This window comes from Electrophorus electricus, chromosome 6 (assembly GCF_041902795.1).
Source record: "Electrophorus electricus isolate QZ-2024a chromosome 6, ASM4190279v1, whole genome shotgun sequence".
Classification (NCBI taxonomy): domain Eukaryota; kingdom Metazoa; phylum Chordata; class Actinopteri; order Gymnotiformes; family Gymnotidae; genus Electrophorus; species Electrophorus electricus.
In genome coordinates this window covers 26751557-26776387 of record NC_137502.1, presented here as the reverse complement: position 1 = coordinate 26776387, position 24831 = coordinate 26751557, and the positions used below count along the sequence as shown (strand labels likewise).

Genomic DNA, 24831 nt, shown 5'->3' with positions numbered 1-24831 from the left:
TTCCGACTCTACCTCCGTCCGGAGAGTGACACCTTTACACCTAAGCCTCTGGAAGTCTTTAAAATAGATGTTTCTCCATCAGATGCACAGAACTGCCCCTCCTGCCTGCCGACAGTCCTCGTGCAAGCTCGCGCACACCCTGCCCCTGGGAGAGGCCGCAGAGAACATCTAGAAGAATTCAGCCGGAGGATGGGGAGACCTCACTGAGCACAGGCACGTGCAAGCATTGACACGCACGTACGCACACATGCGTACGTGCACGCCTGCATGCACATGCGTCCAAGCAATGCATCCATGCAGATGAGCACATTCCATAAGTGAGGGAACGCTCATTGTGACTTAATAGTGGCGATGATGGTAAATCAGAAAATTGATTATTTACAATAATTGAAAAGAGAAGGAAAGCAGGAGGATGTTTCTGCAAAGAGATTCTGAGTGCAGAAACACTCCAATGTTTCAAACACTCTGCCTGTCCGGATCAGAGCTCTCACACTAGGAGCAATATGTCAGACCGCAGACTTTAACACAAGTCACCACCCAACACTGCTTTAGGAATACCCTGTATGTGGTTATTAGGCCCTGAAACTGGCTCTGATCTCTTGAAGTTTTGTTGTATTATTTCAAGTCCTCAACCTCCTTGGTCAGAGAGACCTGTATTTGTTTCAGTTTTATTTATAAGTAGGTGTACACTTAATGGTTAAGACCTAACCAGAGACGTATGGGTAGTAGCCTTTAACTGTAATGCTCTGCAGAGTGGTTCAGAAGGTCTCGCTGCTTCCCAGTAAAACCCAACGTGAAAGTCCCAGGCGTGCTACTGTAACTGGGATCCTTCAGAAGGCTCCGTCCTTTCTCCTGCTTGGCCACGTGGGATCTGGAGTCCAGCGTCTGGAGTCTTTCTGCGGAGGGTTGATAGCGTGACCCCGTTGAGAGGGAGCAGGAGCAGGTTTGGGAGTGCAGGCCTCGCTGAACGAGACCCGATTCATGCGTGGGAGAGGATCAGGCTTCCGTGTACAGCCGGGCAGGCGTGCAGGGTGGACAGCCTGGCAGGCAGGCGCCGAGCCTGCAGCCCCGCTGCCTAACAGGCACACGCACGGATCGTGCGGCGTTTTGCTTGGTCTCTCTCAACCCTGCGTTCTAAAGCCTAACAGGCACACGCTCCAACCCTCCAGCTTTCTCTTGCCTGTCTCTCCCGATCCGCCCAGCCGCTCCGTGTGACAGTTTGCTGTTCTTCCTTCTCCTTCCTTCTTTGTTTGTGTTCTTGCGAGTGAGTTCTTTTTTCCTCATTTCTACCAATCAAAATAAGCTCGGTTTCCTGCATGTCAGCTGAGAGAGATGAATGCCTGTCTGACACGGAGCCGCCCAGCGCTCGGCGAGAGGGAGCGAACGTGACTGTGTTGTTCCCTGAGTTGATGCCTGCCTGTGTGCGAGGCTACGATACAGTGCAGAGTATAGAGTTGAGGTTTAGACTTAGTGATAAGTTTAGAGTTGCTCTCTCTCTCTCTCTCTCTCTCTCTCTCTCTCTTTCTCACACATTCCTACTTTCTCCTCTCTTTGTCAATCTCTCTGACCCTCCCAACTTTAGCAGGCTCTCTCCTGTTCTTCCCCCCGCACCCCATTATCTTCCATTATAACGCTCGGGGGTGCAGTTAACTGGCAATAGTGGCTACACTGAAGCTCATTGAACATTTTATGATGCACTGCAAACAGTACAGTAGCTGAGTGTTACACGGGGGTGGAGTGGGGGCGACCGTCTAGTGACATTCAGTCTAGCACAACAAACACACAGTGAGACTTGCTCCTTCAAGACAGTGAAACTCAATCATCTTTGTGTCGTGTCGTGTTAGGTAGACGTCATCACGGCTGAGAAGATTAGGATCAGCCTGACCATGCTAGTGTGTTTCCGTACCCACGGGGATGGAGCCTGTTGTGATCAATGTCGCGGGACACGAAGACATGCTTGTCTTGCGTAATTCGGTTATGGAGGCCACTGGGACACCATAAGGACATAAGAGGTGTAAGCAGGGTATGGGTTATGGCCCAAACTTTGATTGAAAGGCTCAATATTGGTTTCATTTCTCTTTTATAGATTTATAGCAGCAGAAAAATGGCTTGCAGCACGGGTAACCTGCCACTAGGTGTCAGATCTGAGTTAATGTGCGTTGTGTTATTCATGCATTGAGCCATGGTCCATGAAATCTGCTACCTAAACCACGCTGGACCACAGTGGACCATGCTGGACTTTGCTGGGCCATGCTGGACTTCGCTGGACCACCCTGGACCACGCTGGACTTCACTGGACCACCCCGAACCACGCTGGACTACGCTGGGCCACACTGGGCCACGCTGGACCACGCTGTACCACACTGGTGCAAGACACATCACTAAAATCTATTGTGCAAAGCTTTCACTCCACAACAAGCGATGCTGCAGTTTTTCTTCAAGGTTTTCTGTAGCAGGTTTTGCAGGAAGAACAGTAAAGCCAGTAAAAGCAGCCCAGCGCTGAAATGTCCTGCTCCGCAAAGATCGTCTGCCTCAGACTATGGCCATGGCTCTGTCTGAAACGTGCCGGTCCTCCCGGTTACATGTGCCAGTGCGCGTTACTAATGTTCCGTTTAACAAAACCATCACCAGTGAGCTAGGCTGCTTTTTATCACTACTGGCAAACTGTAACCTCTGAGTGCCGCAGTGAGTTTCTCCACAACCCTCCAAGATATGCTGCTGTCCTGAGTACACTGCAAGGGACTGTGAAAATGCGGCTATTTATGGAGTATCGTAGCTTTGGCTTCCACTCCAGGTGGACACTGACAGTAATATGAGGCTTTTGTTAACCCAGTTGGGAAAGAAACATCTAATCTCCTTGGTGCTTTCAGTCATCTGAGGAGGTGCTTTCAGAGGCACTGCGATTGAGTGCAGTGAAACAATCACAACCCTCACCAAGCGACTGAATCGCGGTTTTATTGGATTATGTTAGGATGAGTGAAAGCTGAGATTAGTGTGTGGAATTGGTCGGCTAGCGGAACATCCTCTCAGCATACAGACCCCCCCCCCACTCCACACCCCCGCACACTTTTTTGAGTGTAGAACTGTCAATTATATCAGCCAGAAAAGGGTACTTACCTGGTGAATGTGTGTTGAAACGCGTGGAAGTCATTCAGAGGGACCAGAGAGAGGAAGAGAAAAGAGAAGAGAGAGAAAAGCGTGGGGGAGAGAGAGAGAGAGAGAGAGAGAGAGAGAGGGGAGAGAGAGAGAGAGAGAGAGAGAGAGAGAGAGAGAGAAAGTGGGGGATGGGAGAAGAAGAGAAAACACAATTAGCACTCAGAAGAAATAATGTTTTGCATTTCATTCACTTCACTGATGGATTCCACTCATCTGTGTTTCCCTGTTTTTCTTGCACTACTGTGAGAAACACCTGAGAAATCCCAAGTGTATAGTCTGTTCCCGTGAGAAAACAAAACCCAGTGGAATTCTTCAGGGTCCACTAGACCCAAAAGCACTGAACCATGCAAGACTGCAGAAGCCATCAGATGCTTCACCCTACTGTCTGTCTCTCTGTATCTCTGTCTGTCTGTCACTCTCTGTGTCTGTCTGTCTTCTCCCTCCAGCTATAAGCTAGAAGCCAGATCACAGAGCTGAGTCCATACACACTACATAAACCAGATCACAGAGCTGAGTCCACACACACACACACACACTACATAAACCAGATCACCAGGTCACAGAGCTGAGTCCACACATACACATTACATGTGTATGGACTCAGCTCTGATATCCACTCACCTGCTCACCTGATTAAGATGTAGTTTGACGTAACTTCCCTTCAAAATTACTCCAATTTTCTCCACTTTTTAAAATGACACTTGCTGACTCCCAATCCTCAGAATTCATGGGCCTTTATTGAGACATAAACTGTTAATAAAATATAATTGCATTTCCATGACATTAGCTTTCCTAGGCCCTTTGCGATTAATCAGCCGGCGCGTTAAAGAGGAGCTGTCTAGCTCCGGCTCCAACAGTGAGCCTTAATAATTCCCCTCATCTCGCATGTCAACGGTGGCTCGGCCTCTGACAGCCCCGCATTCACCGGCCACTAATTAAACCCCTGTGACCAATCAGGGTCATGTGCTGGATGGAAAATTTGTATAATTAGAGGGTTAGATGGGAAAAAATGATAAAGAGTGTCACAGTGCAAAGATCACCTACTCTGATGAATATTAATAGGGGAGAGTGAGAAAGTGAGGGGTCTTTAGAGGTCAATTAAGGTAGCAAAACTCATTATTTATTTAAGAGACATGGAATAGTTCAGGTAAATAATGTGTGTGTGTGTGTATATATATATATATATATATATATATATATATATATATATATATATATATATATATATATATATATATATATATATATATCAGTTCAGGCTTGTGGGATGGATTATATAAATGTTTTCGTTTAATGGTAAAAACAGGTATACTGTGTAGTAGTCTCCTGTATAGCATCAGTGGCATATTAGAAAATGTTAATTTCTCACTAGTGCTTGACAGTTGCTATGAAAACAACAACATTAATCACACTTAATTCAACGTAATCAGGTGTAATTGACAAAGTAACTGTTTTGAGTCAGGTAATATGATTAGATTATTAAGGTTGATTACATTACCGCTTGCTGAGTCTGGGTATTATGTGTGTGGGGGTGTGTCTGTGAGTGGGTATGTGTGTCTGTCTGTGGTCGCTCAGGGCCTTGACGATATTTCAGGAGGTGTGTTTTATGGTTTCCTGTTTCTGGGTTTAAACTTAACTACAAGACTTTAGGCTATTTGGTGTAACCTTACAAAACACCTCAATGTGACACAACAGTGACTTTCTTTTCATATGGAGAATACCTTGAGATATATGAAATTTCAGGATTCTTAAGTATGACACTGACAAAATCTAATTTTTAAAAATTCTGTGCATTTGGCAGACATGCGTGTCCAGAGCGACTTACAGTTTTCAGTCATGTTACAGAAGTAGGCAAGTGTAAAGTTAGGAGTCTTACCCAAGGTCTGAGGTCACCACTACACAGTACCAGCCTAATGACAGTCATTGATACAATATTGTTACCCACTATACTGTCATTGTAATAACAGGCATTGATACAGTGTTGTTACCCACTACACTGTACCAACCTAATAACGGGCATCGATACAGTGTTATTACTCACTAATATCCACAAAATATCTTTACACCGCATCATAAGAGTTCATATCATGTCACAGTTATTTATTTCATGACTAAACCACTTCAGGCATGACGGTTCCTGCTCTGTAATCCCAAGCGGCAGGGCGAACACTGCTGCTTATTATCCGCTCTCTCAGAATTCCGGCCCTGGAAATAATAAAGCGTCACGTGACAGGCACATCATGTCTCCTAGTGGCCAGTCTGTGGACAGGGGCCGGGACCTGCAGAGTGGGACGGGTTGGGCTTACATGAAGAGTCTGTCATTGCCAACCAAAATCTGCTTCTTGCCACTTTTCTAAATGGAAACCCACCGAGCGTGACTAAGAGGCCTCTCTGCACCGCCATGCAGAACGTTCCGCCAATTACCCGAAATCAAAGATGGTTGTTGTTAGGATTTTTTTCTCACGTACCCTGGGACTGAGTCAGACGCGACATACATCCAGCTCCGGCTGCACAGCGCTTACTGGACACCTGTGTCTAACCACACGCTCATTAAAAGGCAGACGACTCCAGGAAGTGGAGACCTTAATCTGTGGCTTAGACAAAAGGAGGGAAAGAGATTCCCAGAGGGAAACCGGCTGGAATGTGACATGCACGTCGCGGTCCGTGTGTGGAGATGAGCAGCAGACCCGTATTTCGAGGCCAGATTAGATCTGGTGGGGGTTTTCAGCCCGAGGAGACAAGATAAATGAACACAATTTGTGCTCCTTTGTTATTTCCAGCGTTGGCCGTTTCCCTGACCTCCAGCGGGCCGGTGGAGAGAGACAGTGCTTGGTGCCTGATCGCAGTGATCTGGACGCGATCTAATGAGGCCATCTTTCAGCGCGGCTATGAGGAGTCATGCGTCTGACTGCGTCGGTCCGCTCATGGTCGTCTGGAGTAAGCGCCATCTCTCTTCCTCCTCAGAATGGCTCCACACCTCTTACTTCTATCTTTGCACATAAGTACTCAGTAGGGCAGAGGTGGCTCTGTGATTAAGGTACCTGATTTGTAATCAGAAGGTTGTTGGTTCAAGTGCCACTGTTGCCACTGTGGGGCCCCTGAGCACGACCCTTAACCCTCAGTTGCTGAAGTTGTACTCAGTCATAACTGTAAGTCACTTTGGACTAGCTAAATGCCATAAGTGTAAATAGACAAAACCCTGCTAGTTTAGAGCCTTTGTTTTGAGACATAAGATCGACAAGGCGTGCATCAAGGTTCTATTATAATACCTGCCAGCCTCTGTTGTGTTTTAGTAAGTAAAATCAATAGAGGCAGTGAGAGGAACAGCTGGTGACGCCTCCTGGTGGGAGCTTGTTCGTACACCTGCAGAGCAGTGCTGGCCTATGACTCCTCCAGGCTCAACTCACAAAGATTTACACCAAGTACAGTGGAATTCACCAAATTCATTCATTTTATACTTATGAAGTTATAAAAAAATCTAAAGTCCTTACATGGGCTGTTATTTATCAGGGGTCTGAGTAACAGTACTGACTGTCCCCTCTCTCCTTCTCTCTCCTCCTCTCTCCTTCTCTCTCCTCCTCTGCGTTTCAGGTGCAGCCGTCCTGTTTTTGGACCCGTGTACAGATGGCTATTTCTGTAGGATGATGAGACCCACACACTTTCACATGGGAGCATATCAGTTGTAGGAGACATCGTGAATGCAGCTGAAATGAACTCGCTTCCCCCATGGCCCCCTGTGACATCGTCCACTATGTTTATGTGTTTCTATGTTTATCTGAGTGTGCTGCTACCAAGCTTAATGCTGGCATCATTGAGGTAACAGATGCGAGCGGACCTCCCACCAATCACACAGTGGAAACAGGTGTCACATGACCACTCTGCAATAAAACCAAATGCAGTAATGAGATTTGAAAAGTGTACTGCTGCTCAGCCAACAATCTAGTGTTTCCACATGCTCATTTAGCAGGACAAATACTACACTTCATGACAAATACTGCACTTTATGACAAATACTGCACTTCATGACAAATACTGCACTTCACAATCAACCCCAAGGCACAGGCCAGCTCTTCCAGCCCTCTCTGTGGATAACACAGTGCACTTTGTATTATTTTTTAAATCTTTATGATGTCATTATTAGTTTCATTCCTAACATTCCTAACATTCAAAATTCATCTTTTAGTAATTTTTTATAAAAATCCTACCAATATATCCTATGCCACGTTTCCTGTAGCAACTGCCGTTGTAACACACTTGTAATGTGTGGCACAGTACACCAAACTAAACTAGTCAAACCTGGCAATGAGAACAGTGAGACTTCTGTATTCCCACTGTATCCATTCATTGTCCCGTGAGCTCGGGGGCTGTGGTGAAGGCCCCCCCCCCCCAGTTCACGTTTAATGACCTGAAGCGTCGGGGCTCTGTCGGCGTTGCAGCGGCGCAGTGACCCCATGCACGTCCAGACACTCTGCTTGAACGTCCTCTGAAGCACTGAACTTTTCTGCTCTTTTTCCCCTTCTGTGGCTTTTGTTTCAAAACACCTCATGAACCTGGATTGCAACTTACTCCAATTCTCACTCGCACACTCACTAACTCACTCACTCACTCACTCACAGTTAGCAAGCAGAAAATCCTCCACTAGGTGTCACTACTGGGGAAAAACTATAACAGGGGGAACTATTTCACAGAGGGGCTTCACACCAATGACTCTGCGCCTTTATTTTTCTTTGCTACAGTGGATTTGGGAGATTGGCTTCCATCCATTCTGCATTGAGAAAAGTTCGGGCGGGAGGAGTGCAGCCTTGGTAATTATTTGATACAGATGGAACTTGACTGCTGTTATGGCCACGGCAGGGAGACTCCAGACAGGTCTCATCTCATGACAGATCACCAGGCTGTGGGCTGGTAGGTGCTGTATTGATCACGACCCTGCTGCCTCCAGGAGAGGATGAGATATGAGAGCACCTGTGCAGGTTAGAGGTACCGTGCCTGTGCACGTTTGAGATACTTTGCCTGTGCACATTAGAGCTACCATGAGTGTGCACATTAAAGATACTGTGCCTGTGCAATTTAGGGATATCATGTCCGTGCACGGCAGAGACACCATGACTGTGCATGGCACTAAATGACTCCCATTAAAGTGCTTCCAATCTCATATTGGAATACAACTTAAATACACACTGATGCCAGCAAAATCAGATCGTCCCAGTGTGAATGTATGACAGTCTGGGATTCATTTTGCAGAGGAGCAAATAAATAAACAAAAATAAATAAAAACATTTAACAATAAACAGGTCTCACCATAAAACTCACCAAGAGTAGCTGAGAGCAGAACCTCACAGGCCTGGACAGCCTGCTGTGTCCCCAGAACCAGCTAGTGTGGAACGGACGCTCTGAAAAGCCCGTGAAGTGTGCGCTACTTGGGTCTGTATATTCGGATTTGAAATAATGAGGTGGTCATACTCTTGAGTATATGTTCTAATTGGACTGAAACTGTCCACTGAATATGCTTCCGTAATGTCTCATTCAACACCTTCTCATTCTGCAGAAATGACTGCTCTAAACATTGAGTTCCCATTTGGTCTTCACACTACAGAACTGGTAGAAATACACACACACACACACACACACACACACACACACACACACACACTCCTTCACACATGGGCATGCGTGTAGACATACACACACACACACACCACACCACACCACACACATGCTCAGGTAAACAGTTGCACTGTTTTTTTCTATTGCAAGACTAACCAGTTCAGTCCATTCACCCCGGTTCACCCCGGTTCTAAAGCTCAGCATTACAGTGTGGTTTGCCTGCCCTCTGGTTCTCTTGGTCTTCCCTTGTCTCACTTCCTCCAGTACAGGTTCATGTGGGCAACAGCTGCTGATCCATCACAAGACACAGAATGAGATAAAGACCATGAAGCCATGTCAAGGCCATTGTGTGTGTGTGTGTGTGTGTGTGTGTGTGTGCTATTTAAAACTTCTCACTTCGTTGTTTTAATGATGAACATTGTTATTTGCGATCTATAAAGTAAGGGCGACACACTAGTTTTACTGGGTTTATGGGCTATGAGTGCATGACAACAATTATAAAACATTTTATAGCATTGGAGCATTGGAACAGAGACACAGGTCCAGCAACAGAGACACGGGTCCCGGAACAGAGATACAGGTCCAGGGTATGCCATTATTGGATATTGAAAGGGCACAAACAATATTGGATTATTTATGAGATAACACCACAGATCATATATCAATACTGGCTACATGCAATAGTCTAAACTTTCATCAAATAAACCATCAAGGACTGTTGAGTATTAATCGATCATTTTAAAACAGTAAATTAATCTTTTTCTGACTATCATCTGCCATGTTCCATTAACTCTGCTATGACACCCCCCCCCCCCCCCCCCTTCTACATTCACACAGGGCATCATGTCAAACCAGATACGCTGTCGCCCCACACCTTTCAGACACAGAGGACATTCCTCATCCTCACACACATTCGCTGGCTATCAAAGTGCCGTTTTGAGCTTTCTGCACAAGGGACATGCATCCGTGGCCCCCAGCTCCTATGCCACTGCCGGGTCATGAAAGAAACAGAGACTCATGGATTTATGGGACAGGAGGAATCTGCAATAAAAATGACCACCGAGCAAAACCCGTGCTGTGTCAACCAGCTTAATGGTGATTGGCTGCTTCCAGGGCTGAGGCAGCCAATCGGCTCTCAGCCAGTGTCTTGGGGGGTGGTTTAAGGCTGCTGTCAGTGTACCATGACTTATGGCTGGATGCTCAGTGTGGTTTTTACAGACAATCAGGGCAGTGTTGTGGGAACCTTGGCAGAATTTGGGCTGAGGTGCAGGTGGCAGAGTTAACGGAATGCTTCTCTCAAATGGACCAATCTTGCAAATGTCATTCAGTTCAATCATTCCGTTATATCATTCAGTTAGGGTGTGTGGAGGAGGGCTTCCTTTAAATATACCAATCCACTCGTCTTTACTGATAGCGTGCCATCACGGCAAGCCAGTTGGAACGGTCGTCCCCACAGCAGCGGTCGCTCGACCACATGCTCAGTCTCCACCAGAGACATCCGCACCAGCCGTTGTAGGCATTGCGCAACACATGGACACGGGTGTGGCACACATGTCGTAAAATCGCCTTCTAATGCATGTAGTGCAAGACTGCAATTCGTGTTCTAAAAAGACAGACTCACACACACACACACACACACCGCAACTCCTCTGCGTGTGCTGTCACCTGTGTGCTACATCTCTTTCCTCATACATCATCATGACTTTTAATTAATCATGGCTGTTGGTGGCTGTATCCATTACTGTTCTTGTTTTGCTCTCTGGCTAACGTCACCAGCAGGCTGCAGGCCGCTGCGGTTCTGACCGCCCGACCCTTCTGACAGGCCCGCCGGGCTCACCCTGCCAGTGAGAAGCTCTCCTAGCACAGGACTACAAGAGTCCCTTCTACCTGCTCTCAAGAAAAACAGGGACAGTGAGGAAGAGACAAAGACGGAGCAAAAGAGAAAGACAAAGATGAGCAGAGAGAGAGACGGAACGTTTCTCCGCCGTCTCGCCGTAGCTCATAACCAGCGCGTGGCCAAACAGAGAAACGGCCAAGACCAGGTGGGAAGGGATGTGGACGATGGAGCAGGTCTCCCTCACCCGTGCCCGCGGTCGCGTGACGCAGAAGAGCAGGCGCAGGGACACAGAGCAGACCCCCCGGATCAGAGACGGGAGCAGGGCCGTCAGCCCCCCCGACTGCACTGTGACTTTACTGGGCTTTCCCGATCTATGCGGGTGGAGCTCCACCGGGCTCCTCCACAGCAGCTGAATGTCTTCGCCGCACCACTCTAGTGAGGTGGTGTTCCTGTCCTCTTCACCTTGCCCTGCTTTTACGTCCCTTTTCTAAAAGCAAAGCAAGGCAAACAATCATAATAAAAAACCTTCCACAGGCACACAAACATGATCTTTCTGTCTTTCTCTCATGTCTGGCTCTCCCCCTCCTCGCAGTAGAGGGATTTTAGGACTGTCTGTCTGTGGTGACACAAAGCAGACTGAGATATCACCGCTTTATCTGACATGATTTCACACGTCAGCTCGGTTTTCTCTGTATTAATGCACCTCTATCTTTATCTGAGCACGCTGCCACATTTACCTCTAGCGCCTCTAATACTGGCATTGTCGTGGTAACACATCTTGGCAGGGCTCCTGCCAATCAGACAGCAGAAACACTGGTCACATGACTAGCCTGCAGTCTGGAATATAAATGTGGCACCGGGATCTGGAGAGTGCAGTACAACTCTGCAAACAATATTACATTGGTCCCCAGCAACCACAGACCATAATACTTCTGCTAAAGTTCATTTTTGTTTTGCGTAGCTTACATAGCATTCTCTGTAAACATTGGAATCATGTCGTATATGCTTGTTTCTAAGCTCGTGATGAAATATTTGCACATTTCAAAATGAATCCCAAATCTGTTGTAATTAAGACACAACTTTGTGTTCTTGCTACTAGAAACCACCAGCAGTGGCCTGTTATTGATGGCCAATAGCAGGCTATCTCATTTACATAGAGGCGGGACATGGAATTTCGCTTGCTGCGAGTAACGTTCCAGCTGTCACGGAACACTCTCCTCCCACGAGTCACGTGGTTTGGCCCGCCACGTGCAGTGGGAGGGTCTTGTTTGTGTATCTTGTTTGTAACCACGCCTGCACACACCTGCACCAGGTTAGGTCTCATTATGTCTATGTATTTAAACCCAGGCTGGTGTGGGCAGTATGGTTGGTCATTGTCCATGTTTGCCTTTGTTCAACTTTGTTTTGTTTAAGTGTTATTCACAACGTTAATGTTAAACGTGTTTATCGGTTATGTTATATGTGAGTGCCGTTGTCTTATGTCTTTTCTAATAAATGGTTGTCTATGTCAACGGAGTCTGTGCGTCGTGCGGCACACCAGCACAGTGAATCAAAGTTCCTGAATTCTGCAATTCTAGACCCAAGTAAAACATCTGTACATGCACGTCGTGAGAAGATCTTACAATATTAATACTGCGTTAATGTCAGCTTGGCATCACGTGCCCTGTGACTGGGATTCCTTTGATAGACATCTACATATTTTAATAACACTACTGGAAAACTATTGACATATTCTCGACATGTGTCTTTAAATGACTGATGCTGCTATGTGCTTACTGGAGCCTAATAAAATAATCCTTCACGAGAAGTCCGTTGAAAATGCCGCATGGCCGTTAATCAGATGGATTCCGTGATCAGTATGAATTGTGGAGCACGATCTGCTTGATCGATCAGGCACTCTCCACTCGATCAATCACCTGTGATCAGCCCTGTCTGCCAAGGCGTGCTCCTCCAGTACACGTATCTGCAAGCTCTTGCGCCATCACGTGTGATTTGCTTCTTCATGATCCCCGCCTGCCTAATCCGTGCGCCCTTCTTGTCCCGTGCGGAGCCGCACGCTAGCGGGATAATGGCAGCCGCGGCATGTCGGGAACGGGACACAGGAGACAGGAGTGACGAGACGAACAGGCCGTGATCCTTCCGCTCCCTTCCTCCCACGCTGCCACGCCAGCAGCCTGAATGAATTCCGTCCCGTGCGGAGAAACGCGCTTAACACAGTAACACTGGGAGAGAGGCAGGTTTGACTGACGCTTTAATTTATTGTGGGTAGCAGCAAATGGACAGATGAAAGGACGTTCCACAGAGACGGCCAATTAAGGGCTCATATTGAGAGGGGCGGAAACGCGGAGACATGGAGACGCGGAGACGCAGTGATTAGGAAGCGATTGGATTCGGCGGCAGGTGTGGCGGGTTGGACGGCTCCGCTCTGGAAAATGCCTCGTTCCTAGACTCCGTACTCGCATGCATATCCTTTCACGCACGCACACACACACACACACACACACACACACACACACACACACACACACACACACACACACACACACACACACACACACACACACACAAAGGCCTCTCTGTTGCCACTGGCTAGGCTCTCAATCACGGTTCCAGGCTCCCACAGGTGCAAGTTTCCGCTGGATTCGGACATGCCTCCAGCATATTAAAGGCCTTTCCTGTGTGTAACATTCACAGGTCTTTATGCAACAAGATAACGTGAAGCATAAAAACTGCTCTCACTGACACTGAATGGGCGACTTTAAATATCAGATAAAATACTGGGCTCTGAACAAAGGTATGAACTTTGAACTCTTCATGTCTGTTTAAGCCATATTCACACTGACCTGTGAGGTGGTGTTTTCTTCTCTTTTTTGAGGCAGGTGCTTATACTGTGATATAATTTAAATATAAATTCATGTAATATATATAAATATAAATACTGTGATATGATCTTCTTGTCTTGTGTTGGAGGTTCACTCACATTACGAGTGGAAGAGAGAGTGGTCTCAGCCTGAGTACAGCCGCTCAGTGGTGGTGCGGTGAGGGACCCGAGACCGCCGCTCAGTGGTGGTGCGGAGAGGGACCCGAGCCCGCCGCTCAGTGGTGGTGCGGTGAGGGACCCGAGACCGCCGCTCAGTGGTGGTGCGGTGAGGGACCCGAGACCGCCGCTCAGTGGTGGTGCGGTGAGGGACCCGAGACCGCCGCTCAGTGGTGGTGCGGTGAGGGACCCGAGCCCGCCGCTCAGTGGTGGTGCGGTGAGGGACCCGAGCCCGCCGCTCAGTGGTGGTGCGGTGAGGGACCCGAGCCCGCCGCTCAGTGGTGGTGCGGTGAGCGACCCCAGACCGCCGCTCAGTGGTGGTGCGGTCAGTAGTGCATTGGAGACATTTTCTGCCCGTTCCTCTGCTGTCCCCTTTTCCATGGTGGATTAAACCATTATTTCCCTCCAAATACGAAAGATCAGAACTGAAAGCCAGGAGCAAATGATCAGGTCTTACAGCTCCCTGGCAGGACATCAACTGTTCCTGCTATATCAGCTTTTCTAGAAGAATATTTCATCTGTTATTATAAACTACACGGAAATCCATTATAAATGGAAATCTGGGATCTTAATATCCTCCAGATTCTGGTGCAGGTTTTTATGTGTCACAATGATTTTATCATTCCTGTCCTACTCTCCGTACATTGAGTGTGTGGCATGTTGATCTTCGTTGCCAAAGAAACTGTGTGTGCCTCCTCCTGAATCGGTACTTCCTAGGGTTTTCCTTAAGACACAGACTAATCCGCTTCACCACCGGAACAGGGCGAGGGTGTCCCCGGAGCAGAACAGGGCAATGGTGTCCCCAGAGGAGAACAGGGCAAGGGTGTCCCCGGATCAGGGTAAAGTTGTCCCTGGATCAGGGCGAGGGTGTCCCTGGAGCAGAACAGGGGAAGTGTGACAGCTGCGATTGAGTGAGTGAGATGGAACGAGGTCCAGGTTCCAGCTCCGGATGAGCAGACTGAAGCGAGCAGCTGCAGCCGTGGGCACCGGTGGCCCACGGCTCTGGTCCGAGAGGACAGCCAGAGCCCAGCTGCTCTCGGATGCCTGCGGTAGTGCAACTGCAGGAGAGAGTTGCAGCTTTCATTACAGGACTTTATTCTATTACTCTGGCTGGTGTTGTTTTCTGCCTCAGCTAACAGGCAGGCAGCCAGCTGGCCACCCGTATTGGTGAGTCAGATACTTTGCCCATCTGCCCCACTGGTCCTGATCATCCTGCATCCTGTGTGTGTGTGTGTGTGTGTGTGTGTGTGTGTGTGTGTGTGTGTGTGCACGCGTGCATAAGCATGCTTTGTGTGTTTGTGTGTGCACGTGTGTGTTTATGACTGTGCTCTTTGTTTCATGTATGTGCTTCTGTGCATTTGTAAATGCATTTGTACGTATTTGTGCTTTGTGTGTGTGTGTGTTTGTGTGTGTGTGTGTGTGTGTGTGTGTGTGTGTGTGAATAAAATGAATTGCCTAATTTAATCAGCAGCTGAGGAGTGGGAAGATTCCGGTGGGTTGGTTAATATTTCACCTGTCACCTATCACTTATATGAGAGAGAGAGAGAGAGAGAGAAAGAGAGAGCGAGTGGGGGGGGGGGGTGAGAGAGAGCGAGACAGAGAGACGGAGAACTGCCTTCTCCAGATAGCTGCCAGTCAGATGACATGTTAGCACACCCCAAGCAGTTAGCTGGCCACAGGAATATCTGTCTGCATGGTCTGCTGCTCATGACCTCCTACCGCTTCATCAGTGACTGTGTTCTCATTCAATTAGCCCTCGTTTAGTAGAACTCACAGCCATATGTTGCTTGATTTAACCAATATAGAATCTGATTTTCTTATTTACTTTTAGAACAGGAAGAGCAGCCTGGGCACAAGCATGCTACAAATGCCCACCTGTATCTGGGCTGTGTACCTGTGCAGTGCACCTGTGCAGTGCACCTGTGCTGTGTACCTGTGCTGTGCACCTGTGCAGTGCACCTGTGCTGTGTACCTGTGCTGTGCACCTGTGCTGTGCACCTGTGCTGTGTACCTGTGCAGTGCACCTGTGCTGTGTACCTGTGCTGTGTACCTGTGCAGTGCACCTGTGCAGTGCACCTGTGCAGTGTACCTGTGCTGTGTACCTGTGCAGTGCACCTGTGCAGTGCACCTGTGCAGTGTACCTGTGCAGTGCACCTGTGCAGTGCACCTGTGCTGTGTACCTGTGCAGTGTACCTGTGCTGTGTACCTGTGCAGTGCACCTGTGCTGTGTACCTGTGCTGTGCACCTGGGCTGTACACCTGTGTTGTACACCTGTGCTGTGTACCTGTGCAGTGCACCTGTGCTGTGTACCTGTGCAGTGTACCTGTGCTGTGAATTAAAGCACAAACACACACCCATTCTATTTCGGGATCATTCATTTCAGCTCACGGCTAGTGTTCAGCTGCAGTGTTTTTTCCAGCAGTGGCTCTGGGGAAGATAAGTGTGTGAAAACAGTGTGTTTTTTCTTCACTGTTCTCGTTCAGCAAATTCTGCTAAGTAGTCAGCAGACACTTTCGGAGGGCAGAGAGCAGGGTTGCAGTGAGGTTAGCACCCAAAATCCAGCTCCACGCGTCTGGCACTCCACTCCTGCATTTTCCCACAACCCTCCGCCATTTCCAGAACTTTAAAAAGCACCCATGCCCTTGCACATTCTGATAGTGAACCCCGCTCTGTGCTGTTTTGTTTAGTTTAGTTTTTGTTTTGGACTGCTAGGGAGCAGCGCTACTGCACAGGGAAAAAGGCTCCGAGTTAATGAGACAATTTGGCTGCGATCTGCCCTTACTCCCCAGTGAGAGACGTTCTGTGCTAATACACTCATACTAACTACAGTCTGAACAGCCCTGACTCATGTCCTCTTATCTCTGTGTACTTGTTTGTTGGAAAGAGAGAGAGAGAGAGAGAGAGAGAGAGAGAGAGAGAGAGAGAGAGAGAGAGAGAGAGAGAGAGAGAGAGAGAGAGAGAGAGAGAGAGAGAGAGTGTGTGTATGTGTGTGTGTTTACAGAAATTTACAATTTTGATTGAGGTGCAGATTTCTGCCTTGTCTGTCACCCCATCACCGTGTGTGTTTGTGTGTGTGTGTGTGTGTGTGTGTGTCTGTAATATGTTTTTATCCTGTTCTGATGCTACCAGATTGGTCCCATTCTGTCCCTGTAGGCTTGGCTTCCAGATCTGAAAACCATTGTGAGATCAAACATGACCTCCTATGACCCATATATACTTATATGCTAATTACCTCATTATAAATACATCTTATGCAATTTCATTTCTAATAACTATTTTCTGAGAGGAGCAAGATAAGGCCTTATAATCTCAGCCCAGCTTTTTTTGTTGTTTGTCTTACTGCCATGGAGTTGGTTTACTTAACAAATTGCAGCCTTGAACACACACATGTGCATACACACACACGGGTTCATGCATGCACACACGTCACATCCACACACTCACACGTATGCTTGCATGCATGCACGCATGCACGTCATGTGTGCATGCACTTGTCACAGCCACACATCCTATGGATTATTACACAATGCAGAACAATAATACTCCACGGGGTCCTGCGGAGCCGATGTTTGATTTTGCGTTTTCACACCCACTTCCTCTGCAGTGTGTTTACTCATCTCTCGGCACGTAGCTGTAGTTGGAACCCTCTAATCTGACTCTTTAATTTAGGGGCATTAATGTTGGGCTTCCCTGTCAAAATCACTTAGTTCCCCAAACTCCTATATATCGCTCTGGCCTCCTACTGACTGGGGCTCGGTGACTAATTAGAAGTGTAATTAGCATAATTAGCAAAGCACAAACGAAACAGCATCTTCAGTCGTCTCTCGCGCACCAGGCGTGGTCTCCGGGAGCTCGTTACATACGCGTGCTTATCCAGACCTGCAGGGGCTTCTAATGTTTTCCTGTTTGGTGCCATGTGTTTCCAGGCACTTGGCTCTTTTTTATGGATCAAAAGCCTGGCAAGACATTTGTAGCCTCGTACAGGCAACTCCAAACACTTGGAAGGCCCTTCCTGCCTGGAGCCGCTCCGTTCGGAGCCAAGTCAGAGTCAGGTCGGGATGGGATTCCGTTCTCCTTAAATAAAGTCCTTCCCTCCAGAGCCTCGTGCTGCGCTGAGAAGGGCTGTTCAGCTCATCCCTGCCTCCCTAATGCTCCCCCGGAGAGTTAACCGAAGATGACCTGGGACAGTGCGGAGAAACCGGAGCTGTCCCGGATGTGACTGAGCACACCCGTTAGGACGGTACGACTTTAGCAGCTGTTCATTGCGTTTTGATGGGCAATCAAGATTATTATCAACCATGAAAACTGATAGTGAAATCGGAAGAAAATCTATTTCACTATCAACTTCAGATTGCAGTGTTTGTGCAGTCATGGTGGCGGGTCAGATGGCATGTGGTGCGTCACGTCTGAGTGGCTCCGCCTCTCCGCATCTCTATAAGGGCGGGGTTTACGCAGTTGCTCATTCCCAGGCACCCAGCCGCTGTATCCGGGGACGTGCCAAGGCAGCCCACTCTACCACCCCGAACGCCCTTCTCTCCTGCAAGGACATACAGCCTAAAGTCCTCAGAACACTGCCAGCAGTCAGGACGCCTTTCCCTCAGTAGCAGGAACACATGTAGCTCTAACTACATCTCTGCACTCTCCCTTACTGAGATTCTCTCCATCGTTCTATCTCCCTCTTTCTCACTCCCTTTCTCCCTCTCTCTCTCTCTCTCTCTCTCTCTCTCTCACTCTCTCTCCTGACTGTTAGGGTAGTAAATAAGCCCTTTTGCGGCTCAGTTGTTTGGCTGTTTCACGTCCCCAGGAAAACACTGGGACGATGGACGTAAACGTTCCCGTAGAGTGCGGAGATGACAGGTTAAGTTCCCTGCGCTCACCGCTGCAGCTGCTGGCTAGCGTACATGCTAGGAGCCGCAGGACACGCCGTGTGGCCATCTAGCAGGTGACGGGCCGCGTGCCAGTGCCAGGTGTACCGGTAGAGACTGGAGGGAGGGATTTTTTTCCCCCTTTTTCATGTTTATATCTTCAGTTGGAATCTTTATTGCAAACATAAAAGCATTCATTATATCACAGAGATAATCTGTTCTGAAGCTGCTGCAGTTCACTGCATGCCCATAAAGGGTCGATTCATTAGCACCTAACTTCCCAAACTTTGTTAACTTAAGCCATGTAATGTGCTTTGTTCTTTCAGCAGACATGAAGCACACAACGGACATGCATTAATGAGTCTTGTCTCATTGGCCATCTCTCCCTAACCCCACAACGCACTACAATGAACGTCCCCTGCAGGGCGGTAATGACTTGCCGAGGCATAGCTGTGGGCCTTAATGGCATGGCTGGCTGTACTTACCCAACGTAACCTCCAGAAATCTCATTAATTCCCTCTTAATTGCCACGGACATGTTTGGCGTTTGGCGGCACTGGTGAAGGAGTGCAGATAATATCGAGATGTTCAGAGGCAGACAGAGGCTTGCCCATCCCAATAACAAGCATGCCACCCTAATGTATTCTGGGTAATTAATCATTTACATAGTCCGGCTGTCACCTGTGAGGTCATCAGCACGCGTCCTACCCATGGTCATCCTATTAAAATGCTAATCCGGCGAGCGTCGACCTGTCCCATCACTCCTGAATCGTTCTCATTATCTCTGCCTGCTCTGCACCCCCCGGGGGTTGGGGTGGGGGGTTACGTACTGCCCCTCTGAATCCGGGTGGGGAGCCAGATGAGGTGGCATGAGAGGAGTGGCAGGGAAACGGGGAATGAAGATGTTATGAAACGGGATTCATTTATTCCAGAGCTGTGCTGCTGGCTTTTCAGGGCGCCAGAGGCTCATTAGTAAAGTAGGACACACACACACACAAACACACGTACACACACACGCACGCACACACACATGTGCACACACACACACACACACAAACACTCGTACACACACACGCGCGCACACACACACATACTGACACACAGACACACACACACACACACACACACACACACAGCTTGGCAGATATCTCTGCTGCTGGGACCATAGAAGTGTGTTATGTGAGCTTTGTCATACAGCTTTGCTCTGACTCATCTCCCAAGGGTCAGCAAAGCGAGCAGAGGGTCACACAGTTCAGCATTTAATAAGAAATCTGGAACCTTTCAGGTGTCGACGGACTCCATTCCTACTCCTGACAAATCTTGATGTTCTTGAGCAGAGCTGTTCTCTTGTGGCCTGTTCCAAAGTCAGAAATTGCTGCATCTACCAGAAAGGATTCACCCTACTTTACCATATGGGCAGGTTTACGAAGTGATTCTTTCAAATTTCAGGTTACTGAAAGTGATGGGAAAACAGCCATCAGTTCTCAGTGTGGCTGTGGGGGGTCGTACACAGAAGGCCCTCGTATATCGATGACTGGGGGCGGAGTCCTGAGATCCACCATGGGACTGAGGGCGGAGTCCTGAGCTCCACCATGGCACTGGGGGGTTGTCCTGAGCTCCACCATGGCACTGGGGGCGGAGTCCTGAGCTCCACCATGGGACTGGGGGCGGAGTCCTGAGCTCCACCATGGGACTGGGGGCGGAGTCCTGAGCTCCACCATGGGACTGGGGGCGGAGTCCTGAGATCCACCATGGGACTGGGGGCGGAGTCCTGAGCTCCACCATGGCACTGGGGGCAGGTAGTTTAGGCTTCCCTGGCCTGATCCTCTCACGGGGAACAGAACACACAGCACTCCACCAACAGGTGGAGCCACGCCAGCATCCTGCTCAACTACACCACCCGACAGTGAATCTCGGGCACAGTTCCAGGTCCTGGCCTGCATGTGCGTATCAAGTGAGATGGATCTTATTTGCAGTGAGGCACTGGACTTACTGACAGGCAAAGTGACATTTCAGAATTTCTCATCTAATTTTATTGTATTTTTGCCAATTTGACAAATCAGAAGGGAGTATTGCATTAGTGCTGCAACATTAAACACAATGGCACAAGTTACACTCCCAAACGGCAGTCTGTGATCCTTAAATAATCACTGATCGTTTGTTATGCCCTATTACATCTAAACTGGCATATCCAACTCACTGCACCTTTAAAAACATTTCCCACTGCACCTTTAAAAGCTCCACAGTGACATTACGGGCATTTAATGGAGCTGAACCTAGCAGCCCAGAAAACCTGCAGCCCAGGAAGTCTTCAGCAGAACAGCCGAGCAAACACTGAAGCAAGGGGTGTGGTGGAAGGCGGGGCCATGCTCCAGGGGTCGGGGCACAGGCAGTGGAGGGTGGAGCCCTACTCACTGAGGGCCACTGAAACGAACATTGCCCTCCCCCCCCCCATGCACACGCACACAGTGGGTGGCCAGTGCACTCCTATCCTCCAAACATCCTTCCATCGGTATAGTTTTATCTTCCTTTCTGTGGTTCCTTCCTTCCTCCCTCTTTGTGTGTGCGTGTTTGTGTGTGTGTGTGTGTGGTTAATATATCCAATACTAATAGCCAAGAGTCCCCTTTTTTGACCCCGATCTGTGTCTCTCAACTTCTCTCCTCTTCTCTGTCTCCTTCTGTCTCTCTCTCTCTCTCTCTGTCTCTGTGGGAGGGCTTGTGCAGCTCTCTCAGCCAGGGATCACACGGTATGATTACTGTTTTCCCAAGGAAAATTGCAGACAGTCTGGCAGTAATTGTGGATGAATTCCCAGGGTAGTCACTCAGTGGATGTAGCCGTTTAAAAAAACAGCTGTTCAAGAGAACGTGATGCCATCTTCCACCTGTAACCAAATCTCACTGAACACATACATGAGTGAGGCTCAGCACTGATAGGTGTTAGGAGGCGACCAACAGCCTGGGATTAATGGGAGCAAATCTGTGCATGCTAACAAATTTACGGGAAGTTCCAGTTCCAGAGTTACAGAGAACTTACGGGAACTCCATGTGTCACACTACTCTAGCCTCCATCCACAACCACTCCCAGAATCCTGTACTCACCATGGAAGTTCTCACAGCCATTTCATACCACAGCTGCCTGTTTAGGCCTGCATGCTGGACTCACTCTTTGACTCCGAGAGCATACAGAGCGTTTCTTGCTGAATCTGTATTAAGTTGCCTGACCTTGTTTATCCCTTCAGATTTTGTCTTTTGTCTGTTCCTTTTGGATTTGTCATTGCCTGGTGATTTACATTCTCTGGTTTTGACTTGGCCTGGTCCTTCTCTCTGGTTTTGACTCGGCCTGTCCCTTCTCTCTGGTTTTGACTCGGCCTGGCCCTTCTCTCTGGTTTTGACTTGGCCTGGTCCTACTCTTTGGTTTTGACTCGGCCTGGTCCTTCTCTCTGGTTTTGACTCGGCCTGTCCCTTCTCTCTGGTTTTGACTCGGCCTGGTCCTTCTCTCTGGTTTTGACTCGGCCTGGCCCTTCTCTCTGGTTTTGACTCGGCCTGGTCCTACTCTTTGGTTTTGACTCGGCCTGGCCCTTCTCTCTGGTTTTGACTCGGCCTGGTCCTTCTCTCTGGTTTTGACTCGGCCTGGTCCTTCTCTCTGGTTTTGACTCGGCCTGTCCCTTCTCTCTGGTTTTGACTCGGCCTGGTCCTTCTCTCTGGTTTTGACTCGGCCTGGCCCTTCTCTCTGGTTTTGACTTGGCCTGGCCTTTCTCTCTGGATTTGACTCAGTCTAGCCTTTCTCTCTGGTTTGTGGTTTTGAGAACATTGTTGCTGTGAGGTGAGATTTATTGACTAAGTGCTTTACTGCTGTTTCTTTGCACTTCCACACAATTGAAATAAATCTGTGAATATATGTAGTGCTTGAACTAGTAAGGGATGCACTACAACCTGCTTACACAAGGGTGTGCCAGCCAGGCTTCAATGCTCATGTTAAATTGTATTATTTTGTACACATGAGGGTTCATGGGTTTATGCACAATACCAACATAACAGCTTGAAAATGAGCTAAATTTCTGATGCTCGATGAGCTTAATTATTAATATGAACTCACTGTGGTTAATGTTTCTGTGGACAAAAGTAGAATTTTATGATTTTCATTTTTAATGAGTGCTCATGTCTTCTGCTGTTTTAATGACACACACACACACACACACACACACACACACACACACGCACACACGCGCGCGCACATGCGCACACATACACACGCGCACACACACACACACTCACTCAGACACGCACACACACGCGCGCGCACACACACGCGCACACATACACGCGCGCACACACACACACACGCACACACACACATGCACACGCGCACACACACACGCACATACACACACACACATACACGCACACACGCAAACACACATGCGCACGCACACACAGGTGCACACGCGCACACATACACACACGCACGCACACACACACACACACACACACACACACACACACGCACGCACGCAAACACACACACAAGCGCACACATACACACACATACACGCACACACACGTGCGCACACACGCACGCACACACACACACAATCATACATATACACACACACACACACACACACACACAAGCTTCATCGAGTTACTACCACATCATTAGCCAATTATAGTCCAGAAAGTGATGTTTTACAATTTTTAAAAAACTTTAGGGATTTTTTAGCAGTTTAGGAAAATAATAAGCTACAATTTGTAGTCTTTATGGATTTGTGCTGTCAGGCATTACAAAAAAACAAAAGCCAAAATGTGATGTGGTCCATTCCACACCACCTAGGCAATGTGGCTGGCCTTCGGAAACCTCTACGTCACTCCCCGGACACGTGCACTCAGTACCGCTGCATGCATGTCCTGAGACACCACGCGTGATGTTTATGCCACATCCTCCATGTAGGTCACTGACTACCGTCTGTGGATGCTGGCACACCAGGAGGTGAGGAAATACCTATTTTCCGGAGCATTATTCACAAATCCCATCAATAATGGATGCACAGAGTCTTTCCTTGTCCTCTTTAATCAACCCTGAAGCAGATGGTCTTTGTCTGTGCGTGAGAGGAGCAGAGTCACTGCAGGGTCAAAAATACACTTTCATTAAAACTGACCGTGACAATATTCATCACAACACATCACTCAGGCAAGCAGAGCAGGGTGCACAGCATTACCACTTCAAAAACAAAAACAAGCCTCTCTCCCTCCCTCTCTGTCTTTCTCACCCTCTCCCTCCCTCTCTCTCTCTTTCCCACTCTCTCTTTCTCCCTCTCCCTCTCTCGGTCTTTCTCACCCTCTCCCTCCCTTTCTCCTTTTCTCTCTCCCTCCCTCTCTCCCTCTCCCTCTCTCTGTCTTTCTCACCCTCTCCCTCCCTCTCTCCCTCCCTCTCTCTCATTCTTTCTCACCCTCTCCCTCCCTCTCTCCCTCCCTCTTTCTCAGTCTTTCTCACCCTCTGCCCTCTCTCTCTCTCTCTCCCTCTCTCTCTCCCTCCCTCCCTCCCTCCCTCTCGCCCTCCCTCCCTCCCTCCCTCCCCCCCCCCCCCTCTCTCTCTCTCTCTCTCTCTCTCTCTGTCACTGTCTCATTTGCCTTCACATGTTTGTCTTGCCTCTTGCCCCTCTGCTCTCTGGCTCAAAGCTTCACTGTCAAATTTTTAAAATTTCTTTCTTACTGCAGTCTTACAATAAAACACGGCCAAATAAGGCAGAATGAGGCAGAACTGATCTCTGGCCCTCATTCTGTTTACACAGTCTGTCTTTACAGTATCACTTTACACAGTCTGTCTTTACAGTATCACTTTACACAGTCCATTTTTACACTGTTCACTTTACACAGTCTGTCTTTACATTGATCACTTTTCTGTCTTTACAAAACAGTTTACAGACCTGTGTGGGATTATGTGAGAGAGGACAGGTTTCAATCACAGGGCAGACAGAAATCATTTCAGAAGGCAAAATGTTCAGAGTCCTCTTAGCATCTGTTTGGAATAAATGTATTCATGTGTGCATGACATTCAAGGTGGCTGAGGCATCATGGGAAGGGTCACTGAATCCATAAAGGTTTGACGCAAATTTTTTTCAAAAAGTCAAAAGTTCTCCGGACCACTAAAGCTCTCACTGAGGTAGCGGCGGTCTGCACTGACCGATATGCCACCCTCCCTGAAGGCCTTCCACAACACAGCATCTGAAAAGCTGCATTAGATAATACAGCTCAAAACCCAAAGTTTAAAGGCTCCAGAGCAACCACTAACGACTCAGAATAGAGCCACTCAGCATCCCACAGCTTTAAAAC

General features: G+C 48.2%; 1 protein-coding gene across 12 annotated transcripts in view; it reads right to left on the bottom strand.

Annotated features, from left to right (window-relative positions):
* chst8 (carbohydrate (N-acetylgalactosamine 4-0) sulfotransferase 8) overlaps positions 1-24831 on the bottom strand; it is a 139371-nt gene that overhangs the window by 56253 nt on the left and 58287 nt on the right. For 2 of the 12 annotated variants that reach the window (XM_081716187.1, XM_081716186.1), the window contains exon 2: positions 23501-23621. The exons of 7 other annotated variants lie outside the window; for them this stretch is intronic. In XM_081716187.1, coding sequence (XP_081572313.1) covers positions 23501-23516 — 16 coding nt within the window. In that variant the 5' untranslated portion in view covers positions 23517-23621. Of the gene's footprint in view, positions 1-6647; positions 6791-13580; positions 13706-23500; positions 23622-24831 lie in introns of those variants that run through there. 3 more of the 12 variants (XM_081716192.1, XM_081716188.1, XM_081716193.1) reach the window with 3 other exon arrangements.